Source organism: Cricetulus griseus, chromosome 5 (genome assembly GCF_003668045.3).
Source record: "Cricetulus griseus strain 17A/GY chromosome 5, alternate assembly CriGri-PICRH-1.0, whole genome shotgun sequence".
Classification (NCBI taxonomy): domain Eukaryota; kingdom Metazoa; phylum Chordata; class Mammalia; order Rodentia; family Cricetidae; genus Cricetulus; species Cricetulus griseus.
The window spans coordinates 22002727-22019769 of NC_048598.1; the positions used below are offsets into that span (position 1 = coordinate 22002727).

Sequence of the window (17043 nt, forward strand, 5' to 3'; positions counted from 1 at the left end):
AATAGTAACATAATTTTGATAATATCTTTTACAATTATAACATCCCAAGTGTTATGAATTCCAGAGGAACAAAAGATGGGAAAGGTGTCTCAAAACTGAGAGCTGGAGATATGACTGTGGCACAGTGTTTGCTTTGCTTGCAAAGGGCCCTTGGTCCACTCCTTAGTACCTACTCTACCTGCTCTGCCTCTGCCTCTGCCCTCCCCCAAGAAACCATGTCTTAGAAGAGTGTTTAAGGCTTGTCACTACAGAATTTAGAACTGATAGAATTATAAAAGTCAACCTGCACTCAGTACACTAAAAGAGAAGACTGAAAGTAGACATAGGAACCATCCTTTAGGTAAGGTAGGATGTCATGTGGACAACAGAATTATTCTGAGTTACTCCAGTGGGTTATCTGCAACAGGTGCAGGTAAGTGATGGAAAAGCCGCTTCTAATCCCAAGCTTTTGTATACAGCCAGTGTTTAGAAACTGGAGGCCATTGCTATCTTTTTAGACTGTATGTGATTAACAGGCATGTGAATGTTGACAATCATCATGGATTCACTGACCCATTTGTGATGTCCAAATATATTGAGTTAATTACATGTTGGCCTGTTAGCCAGGCATCTTTCATTAGTTGTTTGATGTGGAAGAACATCACATGTCCAGCTTTTGTAGAATACTCTGGAAAGTGTTGAGTAACTTGCTGACAAAGTCTCAGTTAACACTGAGGAACTGGAGGAATGTATTGTACTGATGAGTGTTATCTTTTATTGTTAGTAGTATTTATTGCTTTCAGTATTTATAGCTATCAGAATTTAGAACTCATAGAATTATAAAAGAAAGATTAATGATATTCTAGTTAACCTGCATTCAGGTTTCTTGTGCTCTTTTCACCTAGTTACCATATCAGGATGTCTTAGCCACTGTTCTATTGCTGTGAAGAGATACCATGACCAAGGCAGCTCTTATAAGAGAAAGCATTTAACTGGGGGCTTGCTTCCAGTTTCAGAGGTTTAGTTATTATCATCATGATGGGGAGCTTGGTAGCATGCAGGTATGGTTCTGAAGAAGTAGCTAGGAGCTACACCCTGATCCAAAGGGAGAGAGGGATCGGGTCTAGCAGGGGCTTCTGAAACCCTGAAGCGCACTCCCAGTGACACACTTTCTGCAAGAAGGACACATCTCCTCCTAATCCTTCTCAAACAGTGCTACTCCCTGGTGACTAAGCATTCAAATATATGGACCTGGGGGTGGGGGGCGTTCTCACCTAAACTATGGCACAGGAACTGAGTCAGGACTTTTCAGTTTGAGTTTTCATATTTATGTAAAGTAGAAAAGCATTAGTCTTGTCCTACCAACTGGCTAACCCATCTAAGGAACCCAAAGTAAACCTGTTCTAGAAGGAGCTGTAGGTAAGACTGTGATCCGCTGGAACAGCCACTGTGTTAGTAACATGCATTTTAAAACGTCTCATTAAATTTTAACTAGTGTAGATACAGCCTTGATTCAACATGTACCTCCTTCCAGTTTTTTATATTACGTAATTTTTGTGCTTTTAGACCAAATGGTGAAGAAGTTGTAATTCAGAAAAAAATTGTATCAATCTTTTGTGGCTTTGTAATGCTGACATGGCTGCTTTCCCCCTACCTGTTTTGAATTCTTTTGTTTGGCAAGCTTCTTTCTCTAGGGGCCTGCTACTGCCATAAGTAGCGTTTCTAGCATACCATATTCTGCAGACACCATTAAGTACCACATTTTCTGTTATGAAACAGTTTGCCTGGTTCAAATTATAATTTCAGTCTTCCTGCCTTTTGCTGGTAAATCTGTTATGTTTAACTCTTGGAAAACTTGCCTACATTTTCAAGAAGTATAATTTGGTTTTGGCTTTGATCCTGATGGAAAAAATAGACATTTCATTTTAGTGTAGACATTCTCTATGTAGTCTGTTAATAAATGCAATCATGGAATTATAAAATTGGCTTGATAGAGAGCATGCTTATCTTTCTTTGAAGGGCAGTTGAACATTGCCAGGTGTCATTATGAGCTTGAAAACATTCTCTTTAAGTCTGTGTTATACTTATTATTTCCGTCTCTTTTCATCACCATCTCAACAGTTTATGAACCATAACCACCCTGATTTAAGATTTTAAAATTAAAATCGACCACATACTTGGCAATATAGCAAACCTCAACAGGTACAAAAAAATTGAAATAACCCCCTGTGTCTTATCAGACCACCATGCTTTAAAATTAGAATTCAACAACAACGTGAACTACAGAAAACCTACAAACTCATGGAAATTAAGTAACACCCAATTGCACAATTCATGGGTCCAGGAAGAAATAAAAAAAGAAATTAAAGATTTCCTAGAATTCAATGAGAATGTGGACACAACATATCCAAACCTATGGGATACTTTGAAAGCAGTGCTAAGAGGAAAGTTCATAGCACTAAATGCCCACATGAAGAAACAGGAGAATAATCACACTAGAGAAATAACAGCACAACTGAAAGCTTTAGAAAACAAAGAAGCCAATACATCCCGGAGGAGCAGACGCCAGGAAATAATCAAATTGAGGGCTGAAATCAATAAAATGGAAACTAGGAGAACAATACAAAGAATCAATATAACAAAAAGTTGGTTCTTCGAGAAAATCAACAAGATAGACAAACCTTTATCCAAACTTACCAAACAACAAAGAGTGAACATGCAAATTAATAAAATCAGGAATGAAAAGGGGGACATAACAACAGACACAGAGGAAATCTAGAGAATCATCAGGTCATACTTTGAAAACTTGTATTCCTCAAAATTTGAAAATCTAAAGGAAATGGACAATTTTCTGGACAGATTTCACTTACCAAAATTAAAACAAGAACAGATAAGCAACTTAAATAGACCTATAACCTCTAATGAAATTGAAGCAGTCATTAGAAGTCTCCCAACCAAAAAAAGCCCAGGGCCAAGATGGCTTCAGTGCAGAATTCTACCAGAAAGTCAAAGTACAGCTAATATCAATTCTCCTCAAAGTATTCCACACAATAGAAGTAGAAGGGTCATTACCAAACTTTTTTATGAGGCTACAATAACCTTGATACCCAAGCCACACAAAGTCACAACTAAGAAAGAGAACTACAGACCAATATCCCTCATGAACATTGATGCAAAATTCTCAATAAAATATTGGCAAATCGAATCCAAGAACACATCAAAGAAATCATCCATCCCGATCAAGTAGGCTTCATCCCAGGGATGCAAGGATGGTTCAACATAAGAAAATCCATCAATGTAATCCACCATATAAACAGACTGAGGAAAAAATATCACATGATCATCTCATTAGATGCCGAAAAAGCCTTTGACAAAATCCATCACCCCTTCATGATAAAGGTCCTGGAGAAATCAGGGATAACAGGAACACACCTCAACATAATAAAAGCAATATACAGCAAGCTGACAGCCAACATCAAATTAAATGGAGAGAAACTAAATGCAATTCCTCTAAAATCAGGAACAAGACAAGACTGTCCACTCTCTCCATATCTCTTCAATATTGTCCTTGAAGTTTTAGCTAGAGCAATAAGACAACAAAAGGAGATCAAGGGAATACAAATCGGAAAGGAAGAAGTCAAACTCTCACTATTGGCAGAGGATATGACAGTCTACATAAGTGACCCGAAAAACTCAAACCAGGGAACTCCTACAGCTGATAAACACCTTCAGCAAAGTGGCAGGATACAAAATTAACTCAAAAAAATCTGTAGCCCTACTATATACAGATGATATATTGGTGGAGAAAGAAATCAGAGAAGCATCACCCTTTACAATTGCCACAAATAACATAAAATACCTTGGAGTAACACTAACCAAAGAAGTGAAAGACCTGTACCGTAAGAATTTTGAGTATTTCAAGAAAGAAATTAAAGAAGATACCATAAAATGGAAAGATCTCCCATGATCTTGGATAGGCAGGATCAACATAGTAAAAATGGCAATCTTGCCAAAAGCAATCTACAGATTCAATGTAATCCCCATCAAAATCCCAACACAATTCTTCACTAACCTTGAAAGAACAATTCTCAACTTTATATGGAGAAACAAAAGATCCCAGGATAGCCAAAACAACCCTGTACAATAGAGGAACTTCTGGAGGCATCACCATCCCTGACTTCAAGCTCTATTATAGAGCTATAGTCCTGAAACCAGCTTGGTGTTGGCACAAAAATAGACAGGTAAACCAATGGAATCGAGTTGAAAACCCAGATATTAACCCACACACCTACGAACACCTGATTTTTGACAAACAATCCAAATATATATGCTGGAACAAAGAGAACATCTTCAACAAATGGCGCTGGCATAACTGGATGCAAACATGTAGAAGACTACAGATAGACCCAAGCCTTCGCCCTGCACAAAACTTAAGTCAAAATGGATCAAATACCTCAACATAAAACCAGCCACACTGAACCTATAAGAAGATAAAGTGGGAAATACCCTTGAATTAATTGGTACAGGAGACCGCTTCCTGAACATAACACCAGTAGCACAGATACTGAGATCAACAATTAATAAATGGGACCTCCTGAAACTGAGAAGCTTCCGTAAGGCAAAGGACACAGTCAACAAGACAAAACGACAGCCCACAGACTGGGAAAAGATATTCACCAACCCCACATCTGACAGAGGGCTGATCTCCAAAATATATAAAAACTCAAGAAGCTAGTCTCCAAAACACGAAACAATCCAATTAAAAAATGGGGTACAGAACTAAATAGACAATTCTCAATAGAGGAATCTAAAATGGCCGAAAGACACATAAGAAAGTGTTCAACATCCTTAGCCATCAGGGAAATGCAAATCAAAACAACTCTGATATACCATCTTACTCCTGTCAGAATGGCTAAAATAAAAACACCAACATCAGTTTATGCTGGAGAGGATGTGGAGAAAGAGGAACACTCCTCCATTGCTGGTGGGAGTGCCAACTTGTACAGCCACTTTGGAAATCAGTATGGTGACTCCACAAGAAAATGGGAATCAGTCTACCACAAGATCCAGCAATTCCACTCCTAGGCATATACCCAAAAGAAGCACATTCATACAACAAGGACATCTGTTCAACCATGTTCATAGCAGCATTATTTGTAATAGCCAGGAACTGGAAGCAGCCTAGATGCCCCTCAACCAAAGAATGGATGGAGAAAATGTGGTACATTTATACAATGGAGTACTACTCAGCAGAAAAAAAACAATGGAATCTTGAAATTTTCAGGAAAATGGATGGAACTCAAAGAAACCATTCTGAGTGAGGTAACCCAATCACAAAAAGACAAACATGATATGTACTCACTCAAATGTGGATTTTCGACATAGAGTAAGGGATTGCCATCCTACAATCCACACTGCCAGAGAAACTACTAAACAAGACCCTAAAAGAGACAAACTTTGTTCCCTGGAGAAGGGGAAAGGGTCACCATCCCCTGAGCAAATTGAGAACATGGGAAGAGGGGGGAGGAAGAGAGTGAGAAGGGAAGAAAAGGAAGGATGCAGAGGTCATGAGGAAGCAGAAATTTTGAGTCAGGTGTAGATTAGAAGAAAGAACATATGATAGGTAGGATTTTAGTTGGGGCAGTGGCAGAGGAGGAAGGGAGGGAGAAGGGAACTGGGATTGTCATGTAATTCAATCTTGTTTGTAATTCAAATATATAAAAATAAACTAAAATAAAAAATTAAATTTATATTATTTGAGTTATTGGGATAAAGGATCATGAAAAATGTGATGAAATTATATCCTATGTATTCTATAGTGGGCTAAGGAAGAGGTAATGACCTACTTTTAATGAAATTGGTAGGCTGACACAATGGAAAGAAAATGATCATGAATTAGTACAGAACTGGAAAAAACCTAAGGCTAGGTTGATTGAGAAGTATTAACTCTATTGCTAGGAGACCCCAGCCATTTTTTTTTCTGCCTACCCATCCACTCTATGGACTATCTCTTAAACCCTTTAATGTATCACCTCTCACATGACATCCCTACAGAGCCATCATGGAAAAAAAGGGTCTGAGGGTGGGGAAGGGTTCCTTCCCACATACCACAGGAATTAGGAATGCTGAGAAGGGCATTCTCCTGGCATTCCAAACTGGATTTTGCATTTCTTTTTTCTAGAAATGGTGTTAAAGAGTTAGAGATTTTGGGTGTTGGATTGTTAGCATGGAAGTGATGTGGTATGATCCTAGTGGATGCTCTTGAACACACTGTTCTTTTCATCCAGTGGACAAATGTGAAGTTGGGGACTCTTCCAATTTTACAGCTAGGAGGAAGCAACCCTTCTCTTTTCCCAGAGGGACTCCTTACCTCTTCCTCCAAAGTTGCTTGTTGGGAACCAACCCCAAGAAATGGCCTTGATACTGCCCTCCCCCCAGGTGGTTATAACTTTGCATACTTAACATGTCCAGTAAGACATAAAGGAATAAAACTCACGAGAGACCCCTTAGCAGCCTGTCTTTCAAAAGAATATGCTTATAGTGTAAACTAACAGGCACTCTACCTATGTTGTTTTTCAGAAAAAAATAGCAAACTCTAGACACGTCCTCTTTTAGGACTAAATGTGACTTGATCTCCTTTGATCCCATGGCTGTCTTAGATGGAAGAAGACAAAGATCAAGTAGACAGTTTTTAGTGACTAAATGCTTTTAGCAGAAAGAGCACCAAGATCATGGAATTTCTTTAGGCTTCAAAGTCGAGGAATCTGTCAGAACGATTTCAGTAGGAAAGATTTGATGCTCTCAGAAGCTATCCAGATTTTAGAAGGAAAAAGTCACTTTGTGCTGACTAGTTTTTGGCTTTGCTACTACTGGTTACTGCAAATAAAAGAGAATTATGTCTTGTTAAAGTATTTACAGTTTCTGTTAAATGGAGTTTGGGGATTTCTAAAAATTTATCTATAGTAAAGAGTCTGGAAATTAATTTATGTTTGCAGTGGACTTGGGAAGGGCTACACACAGTCGCCCCCCCCCCAACATATCCACGTACTGTTTTGTGATGGATTCATGTTGTGTCACTTTAGTAGTCTAGTCTTGTCTTTTGGAGACAGGGTCTCATTGTGTGTCCCCAGCTGGCCTGGAACTTGCTATGTAGACCAGTTTGGCCTTGAACTCACAAATCTGCCTGCTTCTGTTTCCCTAGTGCAGGAACTAAAGGAGTGCACCACCAAGCCTGGCTAACTTTATGTCCTTCAGTTTGCCGCCTAGGTAAAGCTAGTAAGTAATTATTTTAAAGGATGCTGGCTTACATCCTAAATAATGGGATACTTCCCTTCTTTTCTCTGATTCTTACAGTCTTATCTTGGGGCTTACTCTACGAAGACAGTGCTTTGCCAATCAGCTCCCTGCTCAAAAGTAGCAACCTTCCCTAGTTCTGTGTCCATCTGTCCTGAGGTGGTTCTTTAATGCAGTGCAGACACACAGCTTTTGCTGTCTGACCCCTTCCAAGGAAATAGTAGTTTACACACATATGTCCTTAATATATCTTCCTTAATATATCTTGGAGATTTTCCCACATAAGTACTTAAAGCTGAAGGTTAGGGGATGGGGAGGGCTCAGTGGTTAAGAGCGCTGGCTGTTGTTCCAGAAGACCTTGATTTGATTCTCATTGCCAACCTGTTGGTTCATAGCTGCCTGTAACTCTAGTTTCAGGGGGTCAATGCCTTCTTCTGGCTTTCATGGGCACTGCATGCACACAGTGCACAAATAATCATGGAGGCAAAACAGCCACACAGGAAATAAAAATAAGTACGTCTTAAAAATAAAGAAATGCACTTTAAGAAAAGCTGAATGGTAGTCTATTTCATAGAGGTTCCATAATTCACATTTTGTAGTCTTTTCTTTGTGGACAGTCTTCCTTTGACTATTTTGATACATTATTTTGTTTCTATGCAAGTATATCTGAAGAATTCCTGAAGTTGGGATTGGAGGGTTAGAAGATAGGTACTGTCTCAGTTTTGATAGAGTTTACCAAATGGTATTCCAATGGATTGCTTTTAATTCTCTTTACCTCTGTGTTAATATATCTTTGCATAATTTATTCTTTGCATAATTTCTTTCTTTTCCTTCCTTCCTTCCTTCCTTCCTTCCTTCCTTCCTTCCTTCCTTCTTCCTTTCCTTCCTCCTCCTCTTCCTCCTCTTCATTCTCTACTCTCTTCTTCTTCTTCCTCCTCCTCCTCCTCCTCCTCCTCCTCCTCCTCCTCCTCCTCCTCCTCCTCCTCCTTCTTCTGCTCTTCTTTTTTTGGGCTACATGGCCCAGGCTGGCTGAGAACTTACTCTATAGCCAAGGTTGGCTTTGAATTCCTGAATCCTGTCTCCATCTCCTGAGTGCCAGGATTTCCTCACACAATTCTCTGTAGTCCCTTGTTGATGTGTTTGTTTGATTAATGAGTTCCTGTGTTATTTTTTAAACAACGCCATTGACATAATGCATATACAATAAGACTTTCCCCCCTCTGTATTAGAGATTCAACCCAGAGCCTTATGCATCCTACCTTGGGACTCTGCTCTTATTTTTTTGTTGTTGTTGTTTTGAAGTATACATTAGTAGTAGTTCACATTTATTTACAGAGCTGTAGAATCATCAATCTAATTCCCAAAGCCAGTCTGGACCAGTGAGTTAGCTCAGTGGGTAGAGCACTTGCACAAGCTTGGTGACTGGAGTCCTGAGTCTGATCCCCAGAACCCATGAAGAATAGAGGAGAGAACCCACTCCACAGAGGTGTCCTCTGACCACATGCTATTCTTGCTCGGAACTGAGCTTGCCTGAGATGATGGAATGTGTTTTCAAGCAAGGAAGCACCCCACATCGTCCCTGCTTTAGTTTATAATGTCTGCAGCTCATTTTTTTAGCAGCATCTTAGACTCAGGCTCTAAACATCATTTTGTTTGTAAAGGGTTTTTTTGTTTGTTTGTCAGTTGGTAACGCTTTTAAAATTTAAAAAGAAAATGTGGGCAGTTTTGAAGCTTTGCCTTTTAAACTGACTCAAGCCTCAAAAGGAGCTTAGCCACTTGTGAAAGTTTTGCTTTTACATAAGTCTCTCTTATATGCAAATCAGTGTTTGTTTTATAAGGAAAACAACGCACTTCCTAGTGTAGTGGCACTAATGGGTGAATCCTTTGCAGCTGTGGATGTTTTCCTTAGTTCTTTATTCTTTTTCCAAGGTATGGTGCTTGGTGGGAGAGCTCTCTGAAGGCAGAACGATCAGAAGCAGGAGTGGGCTAGCCGCTGGCCCATTTTGGTCCGTTTAACCATTTGATGTGTCTAGATGGGGGTGGGCCAAGCTTTCAATTTTGTTTTTGTGCATGAGGCTGACAGTGGTGAGCTAGCTTCCAGATATAGGCAGTTTCATAAGTTTCTGTTTCTAGACAACACATAATTAGAGTAGCCAAATAGCACATCGGCCATTTTGTGCTGCCAGACCCTTTATGTGGTCTGTGGTCCATGAAAGCCTAGTGGAGCTACTGATTAAGCTCCAGGAGGTTTGAAGTCCACTGACCTCAGTGGATGCCTTGGTTGGTCTATTCTCTAGCAGTGATTCGAATAAGGCTTATTTTGTTTATTAACTGTTTTTGAGAGAGTCTCATTGTGTGGCCCTGACTGGCATGGAACCTGCTCTGTAGATCAGGCTGACCCTGAACTCAGAACAATTCTCCTGCTTCTACTTCTCAAGTGCTGGGATTGAAGGTATATGTCATAATGCCTGGCTTGATTCTACTTACCTTAAAGGAATCTTGAAAACGATAGTAATTTCAACAAAGATTCTATTATGCTGCCATTCTTCCTGTCTGGGGACGATTCTGATACATCATATATACAAAAAGTCAGTGTACCCAACAGAATTTAAACAAAACGAAAGCAGTACCTCCTCAAGAACACCAAACAGTGTGTGTGTGCTTAGTCTAAAAGTCATTTATATGCCCCTTTTGGTCTAAGAAGCATAATTCAATATTATATATTCAGATAGCTAAAGACAGCTTGCTGAGAATTAGATTGGCAGCCCTGTACTTTTTTTTTGCTCCAGAGCATTTCATTTATTTATACAGTTTTTACTCTGCTTTTATTGGGAAGGCTGAATATTTTCAAAACTGTTACAATGGGTCTTTTTCTATGAGAAAAACAGACTATTTGGCCGCAGGTGGTTTTCATTTTTTTTGGTCTGAGGCATGTGGGTTGACAGCCTTTGAAATCTTCATGCTGTGTATAATGTGCAGGTGCTTTTTTTGTTTATAGAAATGCCTAATCCTTGTTTGAAATTTATTAAATGGTGTACCATCTGTAAGCCTCCCTAAATTCCATAGATTAATTAGCCTTTAAAGTTGCCTTTTATCTAACTTTTAGTATAATTTCTTCCATCTGGGAACCATCTCTTTTATGTGTTTGCTCAGTATTCCCTGTACTTTAGCACTCTAGGATTAAGTATTAATTATGGACACTGGCTTTCCCAGGAACAGTAACACTGACTAAAAGTAATGTTCAGTGGAACAAAGTGGTGTTGTCCTGAGAAAGTTTTGAAATTGATGAGTAATCAGTTTGTCATGGGTTTGCTCCCTCCCTTCCTTTCCTCCCCCCTTCCCCTTCCTCTCCAGTCCATGTGTGTTTGGTATTACTTTGATAGTCATTGTATTGCAGGCAGTTATTATGGTGCTTGGGAATAATAACACAAACAATTGTAGCCATATATAGAACTGGGAACGAGTGTGATGATGGGCATGTAAGATCAGCCTTCTTGGGGAAAAAAGTGAAAAGAAAAAAAGCATTCTTTTTTGACAAAGATACCCAAAGATATTAGACTAAGGTTGTGACACTAGAATTTGTATTTTTTTTTTAAAGTGTAACAAAAACGGTTAAATGTGACAATGGTAGATATTTTGGTTATTAAACAAAAATAGTATCAGATATGGTTTCAAGGTCTAAAATCTAAGTGAAAGAAAGATGGTTATCATTGATGAAACAACTGAAGCCATTGGAGTATTTTAGTGTATCTTCCAAATTATAAGAATATAAGGTATTCAGAGAACAGAAAAATTAGATGAGCACAACTGAAGAGGTGAGGACCTTAGAAATAGGTTAGGGGAGGAGATGGCATGAAGTGGGAATAAACAGTATGGATAAAAATGAGAAAATATTGTGGAGATTAGGGAGTAGTGAAGATTGGAGTTAAGGAAAGGCATGGTTAGGTAGTGAGTGCTCACATCAAAGAAGGTGAAAGTGCAAATGGGTAGTTAGGATGATTGACTGACGAGCTTGTTCTTGCAGTGGAGTGCTAGTAAGACACAAATATGTGAGGAGTGTTTACAGTTGGTAGCAGGATGAGATAGAAGACCATCCACATGACGGTTGCAGTAGTCTGTGGATGCATTCACTGATGCCTGTTCAGGAGAGTGACAATAGGAATAGAGAGAGAGTAGTATTTGCATAGAAATAAACTTGGTCATTAGCATATGCTCAATACTCTTTTAGTGAGTGAAGGATTGAGAGAGGATGTGGAGGCACAGATAAGGATTCACTGGACTAGGTTCATATATTACATATATTTTTTTCCATTTTTTTATTTGAATTAGAAACAAGATTGTTTTACATGTCAATACCAGTTCCCTCTCCCTCCCCTCTTCCCCTGCCCCCCCCCCCAACTAAAACCCTACCTATCCCATATACCCTTTCTGCTCCCCAGGAAGGGTGAGGCCTTCCATAGGGGGTCTTCTGAGCCTAGGCCCACCCCCATTTGTCTAGGCTCAGGGAGTATCACTGTATGTGGAATGGGCTCCCAAAGTCCATTCCTATGTAGGGATAAGTACTGATCTACCCCAAGAGGCCCCATAGATTTCCAAGGTCTCCTCACTGACACCCACATTCAGGGGGTCTGGATCAGTTCCATGATGGTTTCCCAACTATCAGTCTGGGGACCAAGAGCTCCCCCTTGTTCAGGGGTTTCTGTGGGTTTCACTAGCCTGGTCTGAACCCCTTTGCTCATCACTCCTCCTTCTCTGCAACTGGATTCCATTTCAGTTCAGTGTTTAGCTGTGGGTGTCTGCTTCTACTTCCACCAGCTGCTGGATGAAGGCTATAGGATGGCATATAAGTTAGTCATCAATCTCATTATCAGGGGAGGGCATTTAAGATAGCCTCTCCTCTGTTGCTTAGATTGTTAGTTGGTGTTATCTTTGTAGATCCCCAGACAGCAAAGTGGCAAGATACAAGATTAACTAAAAAAAAATAGCAGCCCTACTATATACAGATGATAAAGGCGTGGAGAAAGAAATCAGAGAAACATCACCCTTTACAATTGCCACAAACAACATAAAATACCTTAGAGTAACACTAACCAAAAAAAATGAATGACCTGTATCATAATAATTTTGAGTCTTTAAAGAAAGAAATTGAAGAAGATACCAGAAAATGGAAGGATCTCCCATGTTCTTGGATAGGTAGGATCAACATAGTAAAAATGGCAATCTTGCCAAAATCAATCTACAGATTCAATGCAATCCCCATCAAAATCCCAACACAATTCTTCACTAACCTTGAAAGAACAATTCTCAACTTTATATGGAGAAACAAAAGACCCAGGATAGCCAAAACAACCCTGTACAATAAAGGAACTTCCTGAGGCATCACCATTCCTGACTTCAAGCTCTATTATAGAGCTATAGTCCTGAAACCAGCTTGATATTGGCACAAAAATAGACAGGTAAACCAATGGAATCGAGTTGAAAACCCTGATATTAACCCACACACCTACGAACACCTGACTTTTGACAAAGAAGCTAAAGTTATACAATGGACTAAAGAAAGCATCTTCAACAAATGGTGCTGGCATAACTGGATGCTGACATTTAGAAGACTGCAGATAGATCCATATCTATCGCCATGCACAAAACTTAAATCCAAATGAATCAAAGACCTCAACATAAATCCAGCTACACTGAACCTATTAGAAGACAAAGTGGGAAATACCCTTGAATGAATTGGTACAGGAAACCACTTCCTGAACATTACACCAGTAGCACAGACACTGAGATCTGCAATTAATAAATGGGACCTCCTGAAACTGAGAGGCTTCTGTAAGGCAAAGGGCACAGTCAGCAAGACAAAACAGCAGCCCACAGAATGGGAAAAGATATTCACCAAGGTCATATCTGATAGAGGGCTGATCTCCAAAATTTACAAAGAACTCAAGAAGCTAGTTTCCAAAACACCAGACAATCCAGTTAAAAAATGGGGTACAGAACTAAATAGACAATTCTCAATAGAGGAATCTAAAATGACTGAAAGACACTTAAGAAAGTGTTCATCATCCTTAGCCATCAGGGATCTCTGAGATATCATCTTACTCCTGTCAGAATGGCCAAAATAAAAAACACCAATGACAGTTTATGCTGGAGAGGATGTAGAGAAAGAGGAACACGCCTCCACTGCTGGTGGGTGTGCCAACTAGTACAGCCACTTTGGAAATCAGTATGGTGTTCCCTCAGGAAAATTGGAATCAGTCTACCACAAGATCCAGCAATTCCACTCTTAGGCATATATACAAAAGAAGCACATTTGTACAACAAGAACATCTGTTCAACTAGCAGCATTATTTGTAATAGCCAGAAACTGGAAGCAGCCTAGATGCCCCTCAACTGAAGAATGGTTAGAGAAAATGTGGTACATTTACACAATGGAGTACTACTCAGCAGAAAAACAAAAAACAATGGAATATTGAAAGTCGCAGGCAAATGGATGGAACTAGAAGAAAGCATTCTGAGTGAGGTAACCCAGTCACAAAAAGACAAACATGGTATGTACTCACTAATATATGGATTTTAGATATAGAGCAAAGGATTACCAGCCTACAGTCCACACCGCCAGAGAAGCTAGGAAACAAGGAGGACCCTAAGAGAGACATACATGGTCCCCTGGAGAAGGGGGAAAGGACAAGATCTCCTGAGCATGGGGGGAGGGGAGAGGGAGCTAGGAGAATGAGAAGGGGAGAAGAGGAGGGGTGAGGAGGACATTGAAAGACCCCCGAAGAGGTACTTTCGTAGAAGGAGACCCGTACCCAGGAACCAGCGAGACCACGAACTTGGATGCAAACTGCAAGAGGCTTTATTGGAGATATGGGTACCCGGGCGACTTAGCTTCTGTGAGGCCAAGCGCCCCGAGCCAAGAGAAAGGGGTCCTTATATAGGGAAAAAGGCACAAGCTAGAAGCAGGGATTCTATTGGATAATCCTAATGAGGCATTGTACAGAGCTATTCCCATTGGTCAATGTAAATGAGGCGCTATACAGGGTTATTCAAATGAGGCGAAGTACAGAGTTATTCAAATGAGGTGAAACACAGAGTCTTTCAAATGAGGCGAAATACAGAATCATTTCTATTGGATGGTTCAAATGAGACACAGAGCCATTCCAGATCAGCATATTCTCAAGGTCTGGTGTCTGGTACAACAGACTCAATTCCCCCCCCTCCGCGTCCAGATGGCTGACCTTGGGGGCGGAGACCTTGGGACGGAGTGTTTCTCATCGGGCGGGGGCTCAGGGGCAGGGCTCCAGGCCGGCTCACTTGGTGTTCGTTCTCGTGCCGGCCCACCTGGTGCTCGCCCTCGTGCCGGCCCACCTGGTGCTTGTTCTCGGGCGTGCGGCGGGTGGCGGGGGAAGTGGAGGCCGCCGGGGGTGGGGATCGGGGAAGCCGCTGACAGGAGGAGGAGGAGACAAACTTGAGAAAGAAAGGGCTAAGGGGCAGGGGTCTTTCAGACATGAGGGAGCAGGAAGGTTGAGTCGGAGAAAAATAGAGGAGAGCAAAATAAGAGATACCATAATAGAGGGAGACGTTATAGGTTTAAATATAATTTATTTCTGGGAGAAGTCACTTACACAAGAAGCCGATGGCCGCCACAGGTTCCAGCTCTTAAGGATCTACATAAGCTGCTCTCTGACCTGAGGGAGGCAAGAGAGAGCCACCTCCCAGAGCACAGACCTAAACTCACTCCCCCTCATGTCGTCACCTGTGACCACGCCCAAACAGGCATGGGCAGCACTACTGGTGCGGGTGGGGTGGATATCTCCGTACCAGAGGCAGTAAATATATAGAATAAAAAGATAATGGTTACTTCTTCCTGTGTTTTTGTAGGTTTGCTGTTGTTGTTCTTATCTGTGTGTTTGTTCTGAGACAATCTCTCATATGGGCTGGCTTTGAGCTAGCAACACTCCTGTTTGTAGTCTAGAGTGCTCGGATTACAAGCCTAGCTTCTTGTGTATTTTGAGAGGTAGGTATTACTGAGAAAAGGCACTGAGAACAACTCTGCATGAGAAGTAATCTTCTGAGTAATTGGATCTAAGGTTTGGGAACTCACCAGCAGTGGTGATTAAGGCAGTATGTATATTTGGCCCTTCATATCCATGGATTTTGCATTTATAGATTCAACATTCTGAGGTAGAAAATAGAAAAAGAAAGTTGCACCCATACTATAAATGTCTAGAACTTTGCTACAGCATAACAACTGCTTACATTGTACTAGATTAAGTAATCCAGAAATTGTTTTGCAGTGGTTTTCAACCTTCCTAATGCTTCAGTCCTCCTGCCCTAACCTCCTAGAGTCCTAGGATTTTCAGTGTGAGCCACTCACATAGCTCCTTTGAGGAGCTTTCTGGGGAGTTTCTGAAGGGAAGGTTAGGTGCTCAGCACTGTGCTTCAGAATGCACCAGCGGCTAGGTTTGAGAGAGCCTTTTACTCATTTGATTGAGTTTACTTCAATTGAGCAGTATAATTAAAATATGTTTTAAAATAGTCACTAACATATATTTGAATAAGGTTGTTTAGCAATAATTTGAGAAATCAGCAGGTTTTGATATTTGATGTGGTCACAAAACCAGTTGGATAATTCCGTGTAACTTATAACTTTTCCTAGATTGCTGTGCTAAGGAGACAGCAGCGGATGATAAAAAATCGTGAGTCTGCTTGTCAGTCACGCAAGAAGAAGAAGGAGTATATGCTGGGACTGGAGGCCAGGTTGAAGGCTGCGCTCTCAGAGAACGAGCAACTGAAGAAGGAGAACGGGTCCCTGAAGCGACAGCTGGACGAGGTGGTGTCAGAGGTGAGTGCTGGTGAGGTAGCTGGCTGAGGTGGGTGTAAACTGACTTTTTTTTTTCTTTTTGATAAGTAAATTGATAATTACCTTTTAAATCATATAAAATAATAGCGCTAAGAAAATGGGGATGCAGTAAGCACAAAAATATTTATGATAGGAAAAACATTACAACCGTGAAATTTTGAAGATATTTTTCTCTGGGGGTCGGGGAGGGGTGTCCTTACTATCCTGCCTCTGAGTATGTGAGAATGCTTTAGTGGGTTGGTGAAGACAGCCTTGAAAGTAGGGAGACAAGTGACAGAAATGTCTCAGAATTCTCAAGTACCCACAGAAATATAAAGCTAAAACTTGTGCCAATTTGTTCTTTTAAAATTCTTTACTCTGTTGGAAAAGAGAATGTGGAAGGTTTTAGTCTTCTGCAAAGTACTCTTTCTTTACCTTTGAGGTTTTTTATTTTTATTTTTCTGTTTCTTTTATGAGAAAAGGTAGTCATACACCTTATAAAAAGGACTCTTAGTTACTGCTCTTTGGAATGTTGACATGTAGTTTCATCCTATTTCATTTTCTTTAGAACCAGAGGCTTAAAGTCCCGAGTCCAAAGCGAAGAGCTGTCTGTGTGATGATTGTGTTGGCATTTATAATGCTGAACTATGGGCCCATGAGGTGAGTATTCAAGTGTTTGGATATGAAAACTAAAATTTAAATGCTAGTTATTGCTACTATTTAGATTTACTTGTAAGCAAGTGGAAAACTCATTTGCTTTGAACAAAAATCAGCATTCTAGATGTGTAAAGAATAATTGGACAGGAGACAAATGCCTTCATGATCACAGGATGGAGCTGGGAAGAGAACCATGTTAAGGGATAGCTCAACATGATGAGTGTGATAGTGACAGTGTGAGCAGCAGAGTGTGAACAGCAGAATGTGGCTGG

General features: G+C 40.4%; 1 protein-coding gene across 1 annotated transcript in view; it reads left to right on the forward strand.

The window, feature by feature from the left end:
* Positions 1–17043, forward strand: part of Atf6 (activating transcription factor 6) — a 166524-nt gene that overhangs the window by 37861 nt on the left and 111620 nt on the right. Inside the window, exons 9-10 of the mRNA XM_027418065.2 lie at positions 15932–16117; positions 16683–16774. Coding sequence (XP_027273866.1) covers positions 15932–16117; positions 16683–16774 — 278 coding nt within the window. The remainder of the gene's footprint in view (positions 1–15931; positions 16118–16682; positions 16775–17043) is intronic.